The 20,866-nt window shown below is 61.1% G+C and overlaps 1 protein-coding gene across 8 annotated transcripts; it reads left to right on the plus strand.

Annotated features, from left to right (window-relative positions):
* The first annotated feature begins 10,439 nt into the window (after window positions 1–10,439).
* LOC120394856 (NADH dehydrogenase [ubiquinone] 1 alpha subcomplex assembly factor 3-like) lies at window positions 10,440–20,853 on the plus strand. Of its 8 annotated transcripts, XM_039519023.1 has the most exons (7): window positions 15,234–15,378; window positions 16,334–16,607; window positions 18,168–18,257; window positions 18,755–18,947; window positions 19,339–19,405; window positions 19,830–19,930; window positions 20,481–20,853. In XM_039519023.1, the coding sequence occupies exons 2-7, from the start codon at window positions 16,498–16,500 to the stop codon at window positions 20,574–20,576; spliced, it is 657 nt and encodes a 218-aa protein (XP_039374957.1). In that variant the 5' UTR covers window positions 15,234–15,378; window positions 16,334–16,497; the 3' UTR covers window positions 20,577–20,853. The 8 variants fall into 8 exon arrangements, with proteins under 8 accessions (XP_039374965.1, XP_039374957.1, XP_039374964.1 ...); XM_039519031.1 differs by lacking the exons at window positions 15,234–15,378; window positions 16,334–16,607 and adding an exon at window positions 10,440–10,459; XM_039519030.1 differs by lacking the exons at window positions 15,234–15,378; window positions 16,334–16,607 and adding an exon at window positions 16,745–16,765.
* Window positions 20,854–20,866: the final 13 nt, after the last annotated feature.

Below are 20,866 nucleotides of genomic sequence, written 5' to 3' on the forward strand. Positions count from 1 at the left end.
GGGGAGCGCTGGGCAGGGATGGTGGCGTGTAGGGCGCTGTGCATTTGTGGTGAGGAGGTCTGTGCGGGGTGGCACTGGGCATAGAGAGTCGGGGGGTGTTGGGCAGCGGGGCTGTGTGGTGCGGCACAGGCCGCCCCGAGGAAGGGCATGCTGGCAGCACAGGGTCGGGCAGGCCAGTGTCTGCCAGTTTGTAAACCAGTGCCCTCGCACTGGGCTGGGTGGAGGGGGTCAGCCCCACCATGCCATACCCCATTGCCCATGGCTGCCCCCTAGCTCCGGGGACCAACCCCCCTGCACCATGCTCCATAGGGGCCTACAAATAAGTTTGGCACTGGGCCCCCAAAAGGCCAGTCCGGCCCTGCACACAATGTGAATGCAGGCAGCTTCCACCCAAGGGCTCAGAAGCCAGGGGGAGGATTAAAAACCCCATTTGTTAAAACCACATGATTTTCAAAACCATCTCATGAGGTGTTGGAATCTGCTCCTGCTGTTTGAACCTTTGGGGATGGGGAGGTGCAAAGACGCCAGCTCCTTCGCAGTAGGGGCTGTTGCTGCCTGAGATTATGGAGCCCAGTCCCACAAGGGTCGGGACTCCTTTCATAGCCCCCGTGTCCTCTCCACTGAGGGGACAAACACAACTCTTGGAATTAGCACCAGCCAGGCAATGTGCCTCTCTGAGCTGCTGACGTATGAAGACATGAAGGCCAGGCTCTTACTAAGAGGGGCTGTGCGGCTCCCTTCAGATATTTCTGTGTCATGAATTTTGGGGTCCCCTCCCCTCCCCGGCGGAGCTGTCATGTAACTGAGCTCACCTTGCTGAATGTGGCAGACACGGTCATGTACAGAACTCAGTCCTTCAGGGTTAGGTCTGGGATTTCATTTTCGCTGTTGACAGAATTGACTATAAATCATTGGGTTCTGAGGTGCAGCGGCCACACTTGAAGTGTACCCTGTGACTAGCCTGTCTGATTTGTCCATTCATTGTCATCAGTGCTTAAAAGCAGCACATGTAGGTTTTATTAAAGGAACACGCCAGGACACCGAAGACCAGCTGAAATGTTTCCATCACAGATTTCTTAGACTCTAGTACAGACAGTTATTTGTTTGGATCTTGACGTGTTTGCAATTCAGGGAATTAAACAGTTTGAAACTGACCAGAAACAAAAGTGAAAGGGGCTAATCAGCTTCCTTGTCCAAGCTGAGAGGAATGCAATCGGCAAGTGCAGCACAGTGGCCAGGAAATTGCCTTTTTTCTGGGTTAATTCATTATTTATGCAGCAAAGAGTCCTGTGGCACCTTATAGACTAACAGACGTACTGGAGCATGAGTTTTTGGGGGTGAATCCCCACTTCGTCGCATGCATGATGAAGTGTATTCACCCCCGAAAGCTCATGCTCCAATATGTCTGTTAGTCTATAAGGTGCCACAGGACTCTTTGCTGCTTTTACAAATCCAGACTAACACGGCTCCCCTCTGATACTTTATTATTTATGGCACCCAAAAGGATGCTGAGCATTTTTACAGACCAAATAACTGCCCTGAAGTCACTGGGAGTTAGGGACATTTGGCACCTTGCAGGAGCAGGCTCTCATAGGTTAATGGCAATATGCTGGGGTGCAATCTGTAACTTGACAGTGTCTCTTTAACTACTTGGGAAGGTGGGTGCTTGAATGTGACTGAACAGAGGCTGAAGTTGCTGATCTGGGGAACCTGCTAGTATCTGCTCTGGGGACAGAGGCAGCTGTTGTGATCCTGACAACGCTGAGCGTGGGCTTCCGCAGCCTGGACCAAGCAAACCCATTCTGGATTTTACTGAAACTCCATTAGGTCTATTTCTTTCTCAGCCATAAAGGAGTTTGTCTGCAAAGGGAAACCTGCTCCAGCTCCCTCCACACACTCACAAGCCTGTTTCCTTCTATGAGCTCACTAATATTCTACATTGGCCGGTTCCCATGGGTGGGTGGGAAGTGCTGTGCGGAGCAGGAGAGCCAGCACATCTCGTCAATCAGGCACGACAGGAAAGGAGATAGAGACAGCAATCAGAGTGTGCTGTCAGACTCTCCAGTAGATCTACACAGCTAAGTTCCTCCTGGCATCATTGCAAGCGCTTGTTTATAGCATCATAGGCCTGAAGGCCTTCGAGCATTGTGAGCAGCTAGTCTGACGTCCCACATACACGGGCCGTGTTGTTTCACCAAAAGACTTGCAGCTGTCTCTCTGCAGCCTTAGAGCGCTGCGACCTTTGCTCTCAAGTGCGATCAGTATGGCCAAGGTAACGACGCAGCAGGCTGCTGTGTCTGCTGCTCTTGGCTTTCCCTGTCTACTACTCTGACTCTGTGCTAGGCGTTGGCACAGTGCTGCTGCCCACTTCCTACTCAGCAGAACTCATTCAGTCTTGGGGTGGAACTTGGGCAGCCCAAACTTCAGGCCGGTTCAAGCCCACAACTGAAGGCCGTGGGCAATGGCTGAATTTGCTCAACAGGTGGCTTCCAAAAAAACTGGAACTATTCTCCTCGTCCCGTCTCTTCCCGTTGGGCTAGCAGCCTGTGGGCAGAGCAGCCCCCGGGGGGGGAGGCAGAGGGAGCAGTATCTAGGAACTTTGTCCATTGCTTCCCGGGGAGAATCTTTAGCTGATGGGACAAAGAAAGGTAGATATTGCCCTGTCCTAAAGGAAATAAAACCGTAACAATTGTTAACATACTTAGCACCTTGGCAGCAGTTGAAACTCTAGATCTCAAAGTGCTTCACCAAGCTGGGTCACTGTTATTAGGCCCTGTGCTGTTCGTTGTGCAGTAGTTTGGGGGTTTTGCGAACTGCAGAAAACGGGCAGTACCCAGCTGAGATGAGCTGGGCATTTAGGAAGGGGGCATGTCACGACCCAGTCCGGAACTGACCACAGCTGCTGTGCTTTGTCCGACTCTTCCCTCCAGCAGACTGACTGCGGTGCGGTACCGGAGTGTCTAGCGGCCCTCCAGCAGCAGGCTCTAGGGCAGGCCAAGGGGATTTGAAGCCTGTCAGCTTAGCCGCCTTTGTCAAATTTTCCCTGCATCCTGGGCTCTCCTGCCACCATGGCACTGGTGGTTGGCGTCGATATAGGTGCCCGAAGTGCCATTGAGCTCGCTCTCCCTTAGTGACATGTAGCTGATGCACAAACGGAGCATTTCCCAGCAGAAACGTGGGGAGATTCACTGGGCCACAGAACATACGAAGGGCCCTGCAGGGTCAGAACAAAGGTCCATCTAGCACAGTATCCTGTCCGCCACCCGGTGCTTCCAGTGAGCCCTCCCCTCTTGGCCAGTCCCAGCATCTGGCAATCAGAGGCTTAGGCACATCCAGAGTGTGGGGTTGCATCTTTGCTCATAGCCATTGCTGGACCTATCTACCCTGAACTTCTCTAATTCGTTTTTGAACCCAGTTTTACTTTGGCCTTCACAGCATCCCTGGCAATGAGTTCCACAGGGTGACTGTGTGTTGTGTGAAGAAGTTTGTTGTGTGTTGTGTTTAGTTTAAACCTGCTGCCTGTCATTTCATCAGTGACCCCTGGATCTTCTGTTATGTGAAGGGGTAGATAACTCTTCCCTAGTCACTTTCTCCAAACCGTTCCTGATCTTCTAAACTTCTATCATATCCCCCAGCTGCAGCTGCAGACTGTGTGCGGAGGCCTGGGGCTCTGCCCTGCTTTCCCAGCCCCGGTGAGAGCTGGCAGTCTGGCTCCCTTTGGTACGTTGGCCAGTCCCCTTCGGGGCTCCATGTTTGCTCTGGAGATACTGTTGTTAGGTGTGTAGAGCTCTCGGTGGGCGGAAGGATGAGCTCCCTGGCCCAAAGGGCGTATAAGCTAACGCTAGGCCACACCCACAAGCCATGGAGGGGGAAGGGCACCTTGGGGCCCAGCTTCCCATGGGCAATCTGAGGGAGAGCTGAGCACATTGGGTTTGTTAGAAACGAGACGTGAATGAAGTGGCGTTCACTGGAGGGCTGGCACCAAGAGGCCTCTAGCCAGCTCTGGGCGTTGGGCCATGCTGGATCCCCCTGTAGCCGCAGACAGGTTAGCGATGGGAGAGACCTCTCTGTCCCCTCCATTTCCTCCTCCCTTGGGTGACATGCAGCAAAGGTGCAGTCTTCTCTGCACCACCACTCACAGCCAAGAGGTGATCTGAGAATTCCTGCTCACGCCAGACCAACTACTGACTGTCTGCAGTGACAGGAAGAGACCCGTGCGCCTGCATAGCTCGGCTGGGCTCTCCAGCCTGCGGGGCCAGCCGTGTCCAGCCTGAGAAGAGAAGAGAGGCAGGAGAGCGATCGTGGGGCTGGGTCTACACGTTTTCCACCATTGCAGCGCCACAGCTAGCGACAGCGCTTATGCGCTAGTAGAGATGAGGCGCTGCACTAACCACTGCCTGCTCTGAGCAGGGTTAAACATCTCAGTGGGGAAACCGCCAGCACGACACCTGCACTGGGGCTTCCATCGTTGCTTCCTCTGGGCGCATGCACTGGTGGGTGTGCAGTTCTGAGAGCTCAGTGCAGTGGCAGCCAAGTCCACTAGCAAAAGGCCTAGGCTCCGGCTGCTTCCCTGCCCTGGGGAGTCTGCAGGAGCAGCTGGCCCCTGGTGCAGCAGGGAGACCAGGCAGGGCTTGCCTCAGGAGGCCAACGCCAAGCCGCCCGGTAGCAGGGAGGAACCACTCCAGTCCCAGCAGGCAGCCGCGGTTCAGGGAACTCGGCAGGGCAGGCAAGGGAGACGCAGTATTATTGGGCGTTGGGGGCACATGGCTCAGCAGGAGTCTTAGAGAAGTTGGGGTGTGGTGATCAAGGGTCTCCCCCAATACGCAGATCTCCTCACCGTCCCATGACACAGGCTGTGGGGAGGGCGTGTGGGCTGTCATGGGCTGGAACCAACTCAGAACCAGACTGAGCACTTCCTGCTGAGACAGCAAAGCAAGGGGGGCACTAGGAAAACAGGCCAACACAGCCTGGCTCCAGCCCCTTCTGTGGGATGGGTAGTGAAGGCTGCCAGCCCCGGGGAGGCAGGGAGGGATGTATCATCTCCGTAGGACACGCAGGAAAACGAAGGGCCAGACAGAGTAGTGGCAGAGCTGGAATAGAGCCCTTGTCCCCTGCTCTGACTGCTAGCCCACACCTAGGAGTCCTGACACCCAGCCCTCCTCTGCCCACTAGGTAATAGTGGCAGGGGAAATGATGAGCCACGTATCAAGTCATTTTGCACGTTGTATTGAGACCTTTTCCAGAGGCAGGCACACGTGGACTGAAGGCCACAGACCAGGAGAGAGTTGGGGGAGAGCGGTCTGCCTGCAGTCACACAGCTACATGCAGGCAGGGTGGGATCCTTGGGATCGCATGCTGGGCCAATGGGGCTCAGTCTTCCTCCAGGAGGTGCCGAAAGAGCTTTGGACGGACACGATATTCCCGATGGCTCTCTGGCTGCTCGCTCAGCGGGAGTGATCGTGTCATTCCAAAGCAGTTTCTCTCCAGCAGCTAGAGTCTGTCATGTTCCAGCTGAAATCACCCACATGGCTGCTTCTCCATGGAAGTACCACGCTGCCCCAGGTGTCCTGACAGTGACGCCAGTGTCACCCTGGTTCCTATGTCCGGAGCTTTGAGAGCCTCCTGCTAGGGGAAGAGGAATTGGCGCTGGGTGTAGCCCTCCTGCCCAAGGCTGATGCTGTTTCTCAGGGGCGAGGCACTGTGGGCTTGCTCACCTACACAGAGGCACTGCCACAGACCGTGCGGTCACCCACTAGCAGGCAAGGCCAGTCCATTCTCCAGTAGCTAATGGGAAGGGCCTTATAGACACGACCCTGGGCTTTTCCCATCCACATCCCCGTGGCTCTGCCCAGGAGGTCTCTCTCGCCCAGTGCTGGGCTGGCCGGATGCCTCCTTTTCTGAGCACTACCTGGTGCAAAGCCCAGCCTGTGGCGCAGAGCTGGGGACGAGGCCTCCTCCCCCAGCCTGAGTTACACTCACAGCAGCAGGAAGCACGTGCATGTGTCTTGTGACTTCAGCCTCCTGCTGGGGTCCTCTCTGGCCTGCTGCAGGTGGCCACATCCACATTGTGGCCGGCAGCTGGTGACTGCCGCTTCTGCAGAGACTCTTCTGGTGGTTTCTCCCCAGGAAGCGTGCAGCTATCTTTAGCTAGCAGGAGCACGAGACTGCAGGAGACTCAGTGCAGGCAGTGAGGAACCGGGGCCAGCTCCTCCCTGCTCCAACCAGACCTCGCTCATGTCAAAGAGGAGCCCGGCCGGGTGGGGAGACGTACTGTGCCTTGCCCCCAACACATGCAAGCCCAGATGTGATCTGGGACCTGCCTTTGAACTGCAGCCAGGTTCAGTTTGCCCCACCCAGAAGTGCTGCTGCAGGAGGTCCCAAAACCACATGTCCTTTGAGGTGGGGCTTTCAAGTACACTGGAGAGGCACCTAGGGTGACCAGATGGCCCGATTTTATAGGGACAGTCCCAATTTGGGGGGCTTTTTTGTATATAGGCTCCTTTTACCCTCCACCCGCATCCTGATTTTTCAGACTTGCTGTCCGGTCACCCTAGAGGAACACAGTGCCTGGGTGGGCGTGCACCCTGCGTGGAGTCCTCTGCAGGTCCCAGCTCAGGGCGGGGAACTGGCCACTTTACCCAGCAAAGTGCTGAGTGCCAGTCTGTCTGGCCGGCCCTCCTCCCCAGGAGTGGGGGCTCTTGGCTTTGTTTGAAGGTCCATGGAAGACCCGTCTGCAGCCAAGCACGGGTTGCAGTAACCGTTGGGTGGGACTGGAGGTTTCTCTTTCGCTTGCTCAGGCCCTGCCTTCGCTTCCTGTTTCTCCTGCCTGCAGAGTCTCTGCTGCCCCAGATCAAGGCAGCAGCCACAGTGACAGCACTTGCTGGGCTCATTCATGGGCGTGGTGCCCAGAGCCCCAGGGGCCCCACAGCAAGAAGGCGCCCGGGCATGTTAAAGAGCAGAGCTTAAAACTCCTGACGCCCACCACCCGGGGTATCCCAGCCTCCCTCGTTCTGCTGCTGTGCAGGAATCCCAGCCCCTGCTAGCCCAGGCCGGCCCTGCCGCCTCCTAGCCCGGCCCACAGCCCCTGCTAGCCCAGACCGGCCCTGCCCCGCAGCCCCTGCTAGCCCAGACCGGCCCTGCCGCCTCCTAGCCCGGCCCGCAGCCCCTGCTATCCCAGACCGGCCCTGCCCCGCAGCCCCTGCTATCCCAGACCGGCCCTGCCCCGCAGCCCCCTGCTATCCCAGGCCGTCCCTGCCGCCTCCTAGCCCAGCCCGCAGCCCCTGCTAGCCCAGACCGGCCCTGCCCCGCAGCCCCTGCTATCCCAGACCGGCCCTGCCGCCTCCTAGCCCGGCTCGCAGCCCCTGCTATCCCAGGCCGGCCCTGCCGCCTCCTAGCCTGGCCCGCAGCCCCTGCTAGCCCAGACCGGCCCTGCCCCGCAGCCCCTGCTATCCCAGACCGGCCCTGCCGCCTCCTAGCCCGGCCCACAACCCCTGCTAGCCCAGACCGGCCCTGCCGCCTCCTAGCCCGGCCCGCAGCCCCTGCTAGCCCAGACCGGCCCTGCCCCGCAGCCCCTGCTATCCCAGACCGGCCCTGCCCCGCAGCCCCTGCTATCCCAGACCGGCCCTGCCCCGCAGGCCCCAGATATCCCAGGCCGTGACGGCCGCCTCCGAGCCCAGACCGGCCCTGCCCCGCAGCCCCTGCTCCCCCAGACCGGCCATGCCGCCTCGTAGCCCGGCCCGCAGCCCCTGCTATCCCAGGCCGGCCCAGCCGCCTCCTAGCCTGGCCCGCAGCCCCTGCTAGCCCAGACCGGCCCTGCCGCCTCCTAGCCCGGCCCGCAGCCCCTGCTAGCCCAGGCCGGCCCTGCCGCCTCCTAGCCCGGCCCGCAGCCCCTGCTAGCCCAGGCCGGCCCTGCCCCGCAGCCCCTGCTATCCCAGACCGGCCCAGCCGCCTCCTAGCCCGGCCCGCAGCCCCTGCTATCCCAGACCGGCCCTGCCCCGCCTCCTAGCCCTGCCCCGCAGCCCCTGCTATCCCAGACCGGCCCTGCCCCGTCTCCTAGCCCTGCCCCGCAGCCCCTGCTATCCCAGCCCTCCCACTCCTGAGCCGTTGGCCGCAGGTGTCTTTGCAGAGCTTTTTGTTGCAAGATGGAACTAACCAAACTCCCCTCGATCCAAGCGGTTCCTGCGTAGAGCTAGTGGCCTCACTCCCCAGCTTGGTGCATCCCGGTGCTCTCCCCCTAGCTCAGGACAGGAACTTGTGTGGTCTGTGTTCCTGTCACTGCTACGCCGCCACCCCACCCAGCTCTTGGCCTGTTGTGTAAAGCAGCCAAAGAGCTGGCTGTGTAACTACCTGAGCCCGGCCTGGCGCCTCTGGGATACCCAGAGACCAGCAAACCATCCAAGGGCCCTTTGCGCCGAGAAAGTCCTGCGGAGGCTGTTAAGGGCAGGAGTTACTTCCCGTCCATTAGAGCAAACCATTCTCCCAAAGGGCGAGACCCAGGAAGCCCTGGTGCCTACCTGTAGCATGACCAGATGTCCCGATTTTATAGGGACAGTCCCGATATGTGGGGCTTTTTCTTATACAGGTACCTATTAGCCCCCCACCTCCTGATTTTTCACACTTGCTATCTGGGTACCCTACCTACCTGTCAGTAATGGTCCTAGGAGCAGTGTCTCGGGGGCTGGCAGGGCGCTTGAAAATGCATATGATGCTATGAGCCCTTGGTGTGCGGGATGTGCTGACAGATGCCCGGGCAGGAGAGCAGGTAACGAAATCCAACCGCAGCTGGGATGCTCAGAGGAAGACAGCTGCTTTTGGGATTCCGTTGCCCGCTGTCGCGCCATCGAGTGGGCAGGTGGGTATCCGGTGCCACAATCCCCAGGAACCAGGCCCAGCAGGAAAGTCCAGCTTCAGATTCCTGGGGTGGGTGTAGAGAGACGGACTAACACCCCATCAAGTAGCAAGGCTACAACAACACTGCGAACAGTCAAACCGTCAGCCTGAGACTCCCTAGTGGGATACACCCAGGAGAGGACGATCACTTACCACAGCTGCCAACAGCGGGACCCACATGAGGGAGAGGTGGGAACTTCCTGAACTCACCCAGCAGCCTCGTCCCAGGGTCCATGAGTGTGCAGCAGATCACTGTAGGAAGAGGAACCCCTCCAGAATCAAGCCCTCAGGAGCATGGTTAGTTAATGCTGCAGACCCAGCACCGTCATGCAGACTAGCCAGAGAAGCAGAGAAGCCTCTGACCCCAGCAGAGGGGCCAAGGAATGGAGCCGTCCCACTCGCTGCTGGAGCTCAGACTTCGTAAGCTAAGCTGCTCTACACAGGGTCAGAGAGATCCGGGCGCTACAGGACGTGTGGCTGTAAAGTGGTGCTCTTCCCTCGGGGGCATTAGTGACCCCAGTGTGTGACCATGGTGCTCTGCCCATGGAGGTGGCCTCTCTCCAGTACGACCTGCCCAAGGGCCTGGCCACGCAGGGTTATTAAAGATCGTTGGGTATGTGGCCTGGCCAAAGTACCATTTGGGTAATGACGTTCTGCTAACGTCCTTATGCCCTGGCCGTTCTTCTTCGCTTCCTCCTCCAAAGCTGGTGCTGGGCGCTCTTAGAGAGCCTCTGTGCTCCACCCCAGGGGGGGCTGCAGTCTGATGGTGGGTGAGTGATCTCTGTGAGCACATGCATGGTTTGTAAGGGGCTGGCGTAGGGAAGGAGCTGTAGAGATACAGTTATAATGGGGGGAGAGGGAGCTTGCAGCAGTTCCACTCCCTGCAGGAGGCTCTACAAGGAACAGGGCAGAAGCTCTGGCTGTGGGGCAGAGCCCAGGCAGTGCAGTGCTGGAAGATGGTTCTGGGGAGGGAGTCAGTGTGGTGGTGGTAAGAAGAGGCTGGTAGCAGCACTGCCGGCCTGGCCCTGCTCCCAGCAGGAGGGGCTCTGAACAGGGTGGCTAAAGCTGCAAAGCCAGACTGCAGCGAACAAAGACCTCACCTGGGCCAGCCCTTTCCTAGGGAAGGAGCATCTGGCATTGTAGGAGAGGCTTCTTTAATGCCTGGAAACCTGAGACAGACCCCCGCCCCCCTGTCCTTTCATCCTGGCTTAGGCACCTGGGGCTCCTGCTGCCAGCGAGGGAGGGGGCCCAGAGGTGTTCACCTCAGAGGCCAGCTGGGCTCACGCAGGGAGGGGAGAAGCAGGCAGGGCTGCTGGTTTGAGGTGGGGAGCAGGAGTCAGGGTTTGGTTGCCGATTGCTGAGCTGGGAGCAGCACCAGCGCTGGTAGAAGGAGGGGACATCCCAGGGAGGGTCTGTGAGGCAGATTAGAGGGACGGTGGGGGCGTGATAATCCCGGAGGAATTCCCGACCTGGCCTCTCTTCTCTTCTGCGCCTCTGAACGTTTCACAGACCGTCACTAGCAAGGTGTGACCAGCCCTGACAACCACGAGCTGCTCCGGCCTTCCACTCGGTAAGGGGCTCCAGCAGCTGTGCCCTCATTCGGGGCTCTAGGGGTCACCTGCTGCGCATGGGGTGGCTGGATCAGAGCAGATGGGAGGAGGAGCAGGAAGTGAAGTTGCTCCCCCTCCCCCACGTGCCCAGGGTAATTCCAGGGCAGGCTCTGAAAACTGGCAGAAAGTCAGCGGTGAGCAGTGCCCGGGCTCCTCAGCAGGGAGTCACAGCCACAAGCTGGCACACGGTAGGGCTTGGCTCTGGGAACGATGGAGCTTGGAGTCAGCTCTGCCCTGGACCGTCTGCCACCCCAAAGGCTCAGGCTCTGCCTCTGGGTTGTGGGAGGCATGTGTTGGCGCTGAAAGGGGCTGTGGCACGGCAGGTGCCTGGGGCCGAGCTGCTCTAGATGGAAGGGCCGAGTCCCCTGGGTGTAGTGACTGAGGTGTGGTTCCAATGGGCAATGCTTTGGGGTTGAGAACTGCCTGGGATTTACACTAGCAGCAGCCCTGCCCTGAGCGCCTGTGGAGCCAGCTCCAGCAGGGCCCCTCCCGCAGGCCTTGGGATGCAGGGGAGGCCAGTGGGTTCTGCCCGGGGAGGCTGGCAGCCATGCTAATCATGGGTTGTTACTTGGCTGGAGATGAGAGCACGGCGGAAATCCCTAGGGAGAGACACCCCAAGGTTCTCTCTGCCAGCACCACTGCCATCGCGCCCCTGCTTCTCCGCTCTCTCCAGGCCCCCTGGCGCTGCCCTCCCCCCTGCCCCCCTCGCAGGCCCTGGCACAGGGCAGGCTCTAGTGCACATGTCAGCAAGCTCAGTGGGGAGGGGCAGACAGGCACCGAGGAGCCGCAGCGGCCCAGTCCTGCTTCTCGTCCTTGCCTGTCCCAGGACTCCCTCAGCCCTGCCAGGAGAGGGCACCACTCCCAGTCCTGCTCAGGTGGCAGAGAAGCTGCCTCGTTAGTGGAACTTGTCTGCAACCTCCCTCCCCTGACAAGCCTGCGCTGCCTGGCCCCTCCAGTGTGGGGAGGGCCTGCCTGGCTAGGTGAAGCGGGGCAGCCTGTCTCCTTGGTCTGCGTTGTGCCCTGGCCCACTGCTGCAGCACCCCCAGCCTGGGCCGCCCGGCCCAGCCCAGCGCAGCCAGGCTGAAAAGCACAGCGGGTCAAATTGCAAATACAGCAGTCACTGGATCCTGCCAGGATCCTTCTCTGTACCCCTCCACGCCACCCCCACCCCCCCAGCGGGAACACCGGGCCAGGGGTGGTGGGACGTGGGGCGGCAGCTAAACACACATACACCACTCCCTAGCTAATCCCCCAATGGCATCAGTCCGGCTGCAGGCTCTTCGGAGCAGGGGCTCTGCTGCCTATTGGCAACTCTGGCTTGCAGAATAAATAAGACATCATCACTGTAACCTGGGGGGGCCCATCTCTGCCTGCGACAGGGCCAGGCAACCTTGCCCCCTCCACGGTGCATGCTCTGTACCTGGCCTCTGCAGGCTGGGCCCTTCCCCACTGTGGGGCTGAGAGCTCTTGGCAGGCAGAGCAACTGCAAGGAGGAAATGCTTGTGGGGAGCTGGGGAGCTGGGAAACAGGAACTGGAGAGTTGGTGGTGTGTGGGGCAGAGGGGAATTCAGACCAGCAACAGTATCTTTGCCACTCTTTTCATGTTAGCTAGCAACAGCTCGCAGTGACAGAGCAAAGCACCGGGCTCAGCAGCATGCACCAGCTCACAGCACGGGCTGCAAGGGTGCTCGCTGTGTGGGCGGGATGGGGGCAGATCCTGGCCACTCTGGTCCCAGCCTCTCCCAATGGGGGGCACTGTGGGAAGCGGGGCAGGAGCGCTGGCTGTGAGAGTATTTCCCAGCTACTCCAGCCCCAGCCTCTCTCAGCAGGGGATGCTGAGGGGAGGCAGGGCAGGAGTGCCGGCCATGGGGGGAGCTCCTGGATACTCTAGCCTCACCCTCTCCTAATGGGGGTCACTGTGGGGAGTGGGGCAGGAGCTTGTGCTGTGGGGGGAGCTGCTGGCTACTCTGGTTCCAAACTGTCCCAGCAGCGCATGCCTGACAAAGACAAGTGCCCATGTTTCCCCTGTAATGAAAGAGGTGCCGGGGCTCAAGCCATTTTTTTACTTTCATAACTGATGTGGCAAATCCAGAGGTGCCCGAGGCTCTGAACCGCCAGGCCCGGAGAGGCCCGAGGCTCTGAACTGGCACAAATTAAGCCCTGCAAGTGCCTGTGTTGGTAAAGTGTTCAGCAGGTCCCTCCCTCCCTCTCTCCGTGCCATGGGTCAGAAGTGGGGCTAGGCTGGGGGGAATTCCAGCCCAAGGGAGGAGTGACTCCCCCAGCCCCGCGTATCCCAAGCGGTGGGTCACAAGAAGGTTTTAGAGGGGTTCCCGTGTCCGGGGCTGGATTTACCCGTGTGGGCCAGGAGCCAGGGCTGCAGGCTGCAGGGTGGGGTGCCGGGGTGGGATGGTGGATCACAGAGACACTGCCATAGGAGAGTGGCCTTAGTAAACAGTTGGGGAACCGGTGTGTTCCCGCCCAGGGCTCTAGTCCGGCGGGGAGAGAAGAGATGTGCTCAGCACAGCCAGCGCCCACCGCTTGGCCGTTCCACCTCTGGCGCAGGCCTGGGCGTCGCAGCTGGGGGAGGTGCCCTCTCCCACGGGGGTGAGAGGCTGGGGGAGGGAGGGGCAGTGGAGAGGAGAAGGGGGTGACCCAACACCCTCCCATCCCCTTGCCCAAGGGCGCTGGGTCCCAACCTGGGCACAGGTGGGTGGGCAGCCTGTGTGCGCCTCTCCCGTGTGCTCCGATTGATTTCCGCCCGGGCTCCCCGCCGGGGGCCACACCCCAGCTGCGGTGCTGCCAGCTCTCTCCTGCCCCCAGACACATGGCAGGGCCAGCCCAGGGGCACTGGCTCCTCCACCCCTCGGTCGCTCGGTCAGGAGACCTGAACACCCTGGGTGACAGGGAGCAAATGGGAAACCTCTGGGTGGGATTCAAACCTGCACCGCAGCAAGTGGCTGGACAGGGTGAGGGATCGAATGCCAGCTCAAGTGCAGCTCTCCCAGCCAGGGCACAGCTCCCTCCTCTCACCTGCCAGTCCTGAGGGTGGGAGCGTTGTCCTGGGCAGCCATCCTCCGCCTGTGCCAGGTTCGGGCTCCTTCCCCAGCCCCCGGTAGGCAGGGCTCTGCACGCTGCCAGCTGAGTGTGGAGTCTGCTTGGGTGGCCCCAGGCTGCCCAGAGACAGAGGCAGCGCTTGGGGGGGCCGGGGGAAGGTGGGCTCCTTTCCTCCCTCTCCAGGCGGGGCCTGGCCCCGCTTGCCTGGCTGCCCCTCCAGGTCTGGCTGTTTTATGCAGAGACGCCCAAGGCAATTCCCCCTCGGGAAGCCCAGGGCAGCCAATCATGGACCAGCTCCCCCCCTTCCAAACTTCCCCTTTTCAAGCAGCAGCAGTTTCACTTTTGCTATTACTCTGCCCTGCTCCACCCTGTGCTGCCTGGCCAGGCCCCGGGTGCAGGCTTGGGCTCCCCCCTGGGGAGGGAAGGGCAGCTCCTCGCTCTGTCTCCCTCCTGCTGTCGCTGCTGGGGGCTGGGCAGCCCTGGCTGTGCCTTAGGGTGACCAGATGGCCCGATTTTATAGGGACAGGCCTGATTTTGGGGCTCCTATTACCCCCCACCCTGTCCCGATTTTTCACACTTGCTGTCTGGGCACCCCATCCTGCCTGCCCCTCGCGGGGGGCTCTGCCGCAGTCCCTGCCTTTCCTGCAGCGCCTGGCCGCTGGCTCAGGCTACCCCTGTAAGCAGTGAGGGGCCAGCCGGCCACAGGGGTCCTGGGGCATCTGGCCGAAGCCAGGGGCTGTCGCCGGCAGTGTCTCTCCGTGGCTTTGGCACAGTTGTGTCAGGTGCCAGGCTCTGGGTCCTGAGCCAGCACCAGGGCTGGGGATTTCCACCTGCCGCATCCATTTACAAACCAAATGAACTGAATGTTGCGGGTCCCACTGCCCCTTTGCTGGGAGCTCATGGGCCTGTCTCCCCAGAGCTTCCGCTGGCCTCAGCGCCCCTGAGCGCGGGTGATCCCAGAGCCAAGCTGGGTTACACCCCGGCTAAACCCTGTGTTCAGCCTGGGGCTGGAGCTGGGCTGAGAATGGTCCTTTAACCCCATCACAGCCACTGCCAAGAATTGGAACTGTGCTGGCACAGTGCTGCACACAGCTGAAATTCCCCTCCCATGGCGGCCTCCCCACCCCTGGGGGGCTAGACCCTGCCATTGGGCTGTGAGATCCATGAACCTACCAGCACTGTACACCGCTCTCGCCTGGCGCCTTCCCAAGCCCCCCCCCAGTGCTGCCTGTCCTGTCACCACGTCGCTGGGCCCCACTTCCCTAGCCAGCCAGGATGCTGCAGTGTGTGGCCATCAGGAGCCTTCCTTCCCAAGAGGCAAAGGGAGCCATAGGCTGGGCTGGGCCGGAGCACACGGGAGGATGGCAGGAGGGTGCGTCAGAAGGGAACACAGATCTAGGTGGACGTCTACACTGAACTTGACCCAATGGTTCACTCCACTCCTGCTGTCTGAATGCTCTGTGGCTGGCTTCGCTCCCCTTCCTGTCCACAACTAGGAGCCACCAGCGGGATGTGCCCGTGAAAAGGGCTAATGCGGCCCTGTGTCAGGTGAGGTATTTCCAGGAGAGACAGGGAAGTGTTAATACCTTGTACAAGGCACTGGGAGCCCTCCTCTGGAATACCGGGTGCAGTTCTGGTCTCCCATGTTTACAAAAGATGCCTAGTTGCCACGGGTGCAAAGAAGGGCTACTAGGCTGAACCGAGGAATGGAAAACCTGCCTTATGAGAGGGGATCTTGGCTTGCTTAGCCTGGCCCAACACAGGCGAGGGGAGAGCTGATCGCTGGCTATAAATCCGGCCGAGGGGGAACACCAGGCAGGGAGAGGTTATTTCAATGAAGTGACAGTCTCAGCTGGAAATCAGGAGAGGGTTTCTAGCCATTGGAGGAGTGAGGTTCTGGAGCAGCCCCCAAGGGGTGCAGAGGGGGGCAGAAAACCTAACTGGCTTCATGCCTGAGCTGGATCCGTTTTCGAGGGGATGGTGTGATGGGGCTGCCTCCGCTGGCATGGAGCCGATCGGGGACTGCCAGCAGCACGATCCCGACCGCCGGGGATGGGCCACTAGCTGGGAAGGGCTCCGAGTCACTGCCGAGAATTCTCTCCGGGGTCTGGCTGCCGGGGCTTGCCCATGTGCTCAGGGTCTAACCAATCACCAGATCTGGGGTCAGGAAGGAACCTTGTGCTGGTCCCTTCAAAGCGTGGCCCCCAGGTGACATGGAACTTGCAGAACTGGATCCTTTGGGAGGCTACCACAGCGATGGGGCCATGGGAGGGTGTAGAAATAACTATCCCCCGAGCCCTCTTGGGTACGGTGCCAGGGAAAGCAGCTGGTGCGTGGAGCCCCCGTTGTGCGGCTTTCAGGGCTGGCTAATTGCAACTCGTGGCATTGGGAGAGGCGGTTCCGCCCTGGTGGAGTGTAGCCAGGAGGTGCCTGAACCACACAAGTCAGGGGAGGCGTCTTGAATAACACTGACTGGCAGAGAGTGACGGAAACTGGCCCATGGGCCCTGGCCCAGCCCAGCCCTGCTGCTGTTTGACAGGGACAAGCAGGGAAACCTGAGCCCGAGATCCAAGCGGATTAGCTGGCTTTGGTTTCTGCAGTGGCTCAGGTTGCAGGTGTTCGGTGGGGAGGGGGGCCTGCCCCCAGCTTCACCCACAGCCACTTTCCTGCTTTCCCAAAGCAACCTGGGGCTACTTGGATCCAGTCCAAGCCCCTTGCAGACATCTCGGGGGGGAGGGGGCGTCATGGAGGTCCCAGTAATCCCCTCTCTGTCCCCACAGAGCCCAAGCGATGCCCCTCCGTCCCCGGGAGGCAGGGAAAATATCTTGGCTGCTTCTGGAGGGGTGGTGGTGTCTGTGAGGCACAGAGAATCTGGGCCAGAGCGCAGCATTGAACCTAGAGCGCTTTAGCCACAAGGGCATCCTGCCTGCCTGCCTGCCTAGCCATGGCCCACATGCTTGTGCTGAGCAGCCGCAAACCCACACCGCAGGGGCCTCATGCTGGACACGGTGTGACGGTGCCATTTGCAAGTCGGAGTGTCTGGCCCTCCTCCAGGTGAGTGCTAACGAATGTCCTTGCTGCGGTCAGGCAGTGCAGGCCTGTGTGTGAGGCTGCAGCCGGGGGCCTCGGGAGGTGTGGAGTGCAGTTGGGAGAGGAGGTTGGCTTTCCAGAGCAGTTTGCAGCCAGGCTCCATTAGCCGTTCTTTGTCCTCGGTAAGGAGCGTGTTCAGCCTGTGCTAAGGCAGCGCTGGCGTCATTTCGCAGCCTGGCCCCGCTTTGGAACCAGTTTTGGTTTTGGAACGTCCTGGAGTCTGTCGCCATCCCAGTGAGCAGAGTCGGTGGCCAGGTCCTCCGCCTGGCCGCACTGTCTGCAGCCCCGGCCTTTAGGAGCTCAGCTCCCGGAGCTCTGCCCCAATCCGCAGAGTCCTGGGCCTGCCCTACCCATGCAGCGGCTTCCCCACCTCCCCGGTGCAAGAGGTCCCGGCTGGCCCCTGGCCCCCTCCAAAACCGCTGTCTTTACCCATGATGCTCTGTGCCAGGCTCTCTTCAGCTGACCATCCCCGAGGGGGCCCAGCCCGTCTCCCCTCGGACGAGGCGAGGCCGCTGGGACGTGACCTGCACCATCTGCCAGCACCGCCCGCCGGGGAGGGGACGAGCCGGCGCCGCGGCTGAGCCTCGCTGGCAATTAACTGACACCTGGGAAAAGCCCCCTGGCCCCCAGGGGCAGGTGCTTCCCAGCCGCCTGGCGCTGGCACAGCCCCGCCCTAGCGAGGGCTCAGGGGTGGGGGATGCAACCCGGGGTGGGGAAGCTGCAGGCCCCGTGGCTGAGCAGCCCCCGTGCTGCCCTGGCCGCAGCGACCCCCGCCCCCGTGGGAGCACCACGGCCTGGGAGAGGGGGCAGAGCCTGGGCAGCACCAGCTGCTCCCCGAGCCCAGGGGAGCTCCCAGCGCCGGCCAGCAGGGGGCAGCGTGAGCGCCGGCAGGGCCCGGCCGGCCGCTCTTCCCGCCGCTCCGCTCCTCGGCAGCGTCCCCAGCCCGGGTAAGTGGGGCTCGTGCAGCCGGGTGCCCCTCACTCCCGACCTGCAGCCCCGGCTCCACCCGCCCCGCCCTGCCGGTGCCCCTCACTCCCGACCCGCAGCCCCGGCTCTGCCCCTCCCCCGCCCTGCCGGTGCCCCTCACTCCCGACCTGCAGCCCCGGCTCCACCGCCCCGCCCTGCCGGTGCCCCTCACTCCCGACCTAGCACAGTTCTGCCCCCTCACTCCCGACCTAGCACAGTTCTGCCCCCCCCCTCACTCCTGACCTGCCACCGCAGCTCTGCCGGTGCCCCTCACTCCCAACCCACAGCCCTCTGTGGTTCAGCCCAGGGCTCTCCCTCGCAGCTGGTGCTGGACCTGGACTGAGCCTGGCACTGGTGATTTCTCCAGTGCATTAGGGTTGCCTGGTACTTTACAGATGGGATCATGCCCCTGCCTACAGCCTGAGATGCAGCCCATGGGCTGTGGACCGTGGTAACACACGTGCGGCAGCAGTGGGCTGCACTCAGCTGTGCAGGGACTCACAGCACCTTCCCGTGGGCTGCAGCTCTGGCTTTAACCCTCTCTCCATGTCATTGCAGCACGATGATTCTGGCCTCAGTGAAGATGTTCTGCCGCGGAGGCTTAGCTCCTAGCTGGAGGCTGGCAGCTGCCAGGAGAGCACTTGACTGGTAAGGTTGGGAGAGCCCAGCGGAGCTGAGGGCCCCAGCACCACCTCTCCCTGGATTTCCCATGGCCCAGTGCAGACTGGCCTGACCTTCTCTCAGGCAGAGTGAGCCTTCCTCAGCAGCTAGCAGAGCCTGGCTGCTCCGGGCCAAACCCCAGCAAGCAGCAGCAGCCTCCCCCTCTCCGAACGGGGACTGTGGCCAGGTCGAGGCTGGCTGGTGCTCTAGCAGCAAGACAGAGCTGTCCAGCAGTGCCCAGGGCCCCTCTTATCCAGGCCCAGCTGCTGCTTCTGTCATTGGTCCCTGTGTGGTGCAGCTTGACCTGGTCACTCAAAGGCTGCCTGGGAGCCTTGGGCGGCTCTGGGGTGAGCCCTTCATGGCAGTAGGGAACCAGCCACCAAGCACAGTGTGGGGAGGTCTCTGCTCGAGGGGGACTGGTGAGGAAGCTGAGTAAGTCCTGGGGTTTTTGGCTCGTGGGTCTCAGTCAAGCCCTCCTGTGGCAGGCAGCCGCGCCGGGGTCACCGCCTCACCCCTGCAGACGACGAGCTTTACCAGAAGACAATGCTGAAGGTGCTGGAGCAGGACTCCTCCAGCATGACGTTCATACACAGCTACAGCAGCCGGGGCTTCACCATCAATGGGAACAAGGTGGTGGGGCCCTGCGCCATCATCCCACACGCCATCCTGCAGTGGAATGTGAGTGCCCCAGGGGGCAGGGCCTGGAGCCTGAGGACCTGCCCCTCCCCACAGGGCCTGGGCCTTCAAATCCCCACTGTGCTGCACTCCCAGCCAGGGGGAAGTGGAGTCCCCCCAGTCCAGTCCTGGGGGCGGGTGTGTGGGAGACCCAGGGAGCTAGGCCTGGGTGGGAGCACGTCCGTCACTTTGACTCTTCCCTGCCCCCAAGGGGGAGTGCAGGTGCTTGGACCTGAGCCGCCCTGGCTGTCGAAACCTGCCCAGTCCAGGCAGCCGCGAGCGCCAGGGGCAGGTTGCTATTGGACTAGTGTGGGCGTGATGGTCCCCCATGCAGGGCACAGGCCGCATTGCGGGCAGGAGAGGTGAGTGTCTGAGTGTCCTTCCTTCCCCTCAGGTTGGCTCTTACCAGGACATCACCGAGGAGAGCCTGGTGCTGTTCCGGCTGCTGGAGCCGAGAATAGGTAGGTGGGAGGCGCAGAGATGAGTGGGGCACATTCTGCCGCTCCCCCCAGAGCTCTGCCAGTCACTGGCTGGGTGAGCCAGGAGCAGGGACTGCACTGGCCAAGCCACATTTCTGACCTGCCCCTGGCATGTGCTGGCGCGTGTCCTGCTGCCCTGGCCACGTGTGTTGTCTGAGCCAACGCAGAACTTCCCCTTCCCCAGACACTGCCCAGCAATGAGTGTTGGGACTGGGGCAGCCAAGCTGGGGTGACTCAGGGTCTTAGGCACGAGGCTTTGGCCACTGCAGTCTGAGTGGACAGACAGGCCTTGAGGATGGCTGTACTGGTTGTGTGCTGTGCACCCGCCATTGAGGGGAGGAGGTAGGGCTGGGTTTTGCCATGTGGCCAACAGCCTCACTCACCTGGGCTTGTCTCTTGCTGCTAGAAATCCTGGTGCTGGGCGTAGGGAACAAGGTGGAGCGGCTGGAGCCTGCTGTCCTGAAGTTCATGAGGGAATGTGGGATCGCTGTGGAGGTGCAGGACACGGTATGGGGGGGATATGCTGGGACCGCGGGGGGAAGCTGAGCAGACCTGCAGGTCAGAATATCTGCTCAGGAAGCCCAGAACAAGGGGCACGTTTTGAGGCGAAGGTAACTGCTGTGTCTGTGCCTGCCCAGCCAGGCAGCTGGAGCTCGAGTCTCCTAGTGCAGCCAAAGCGGGGGATGGCCTGGTGCCCCAATCCTCCCCTGGCCCCTTGCTCAGATGGGTGGAGGCCACAAGTGACCCTGCAGGGCCAGGGAGTGAGACGGACCCACAGTTGCTGTGTTCTGAGCTGGCATTGGGCCCCACGTACCCGCCACATCATTTCACTGGACTGTGCACCAGGGCCGCAGCCCCATGATCACGTGCACACGCTGGGGCAGGGTAACTGTGCCCTGGTGGCTATTTGCTTGAGACGCACTCCTGCCACCACAAGGTTAATGTTACTTTTCTGATAGGTGCCAGGCAAGGAACTCTGGTCCCTGGGCTAACAATCACCTGTCGAGCTCTGGGTTAGGCATTGACGGTTTCTGGGCCTCTGCTTTCTCTTTCACAGCCTAATGCTTGTGCAACATTCAACTTCCTGACAAGCGAGCGTCGGGCGACCGCGGCTGCCCTCATCCCCCCCAGTGCTGGCAGAGCCCTGATGTAGCGGCAGCTCCGCGGCTGAGCCCGGCTGGCCCTTGGGACTCTCACCCAGCCCGTGTACAAAGGGTTAAATGCCTCCCAGGGCCTGGACCTGGACCATGAGCTGGTAACAGGAAGGAGAAAATGCTTCAGAATAAAGAGTGAGCAGCTGCCCTGCATGCAGCCTGGTGGTGCTGCTTTCCCTGGGAAGGGCTGCAGGTGCCCCTACCCTGTGCTTCCTTCCTCCTGCACTGGGCCTGGCCAGTCGCTCCTCAGGCTGCTGCCAGGGGAGGGGGCAGCTACCCCCCTTGGTGC

The sequence above is a fragment of the Mauremys reevesii genome, unplaced genomic scaffold (genome assembly GCF_016161935.1).
Source record: "Mauremys reevesii isolate NIE-2019 unplaced genomic scaffold, ASM1616193v1 Contig80, whole genome shotgun sequence".
Classification (NCBI taxonomy): domain Eukaryota; kingdom Metazoa; phylum Chordata; order Testudines; family Geoemydidae; genus Mauremys; species Mauremys reevesii.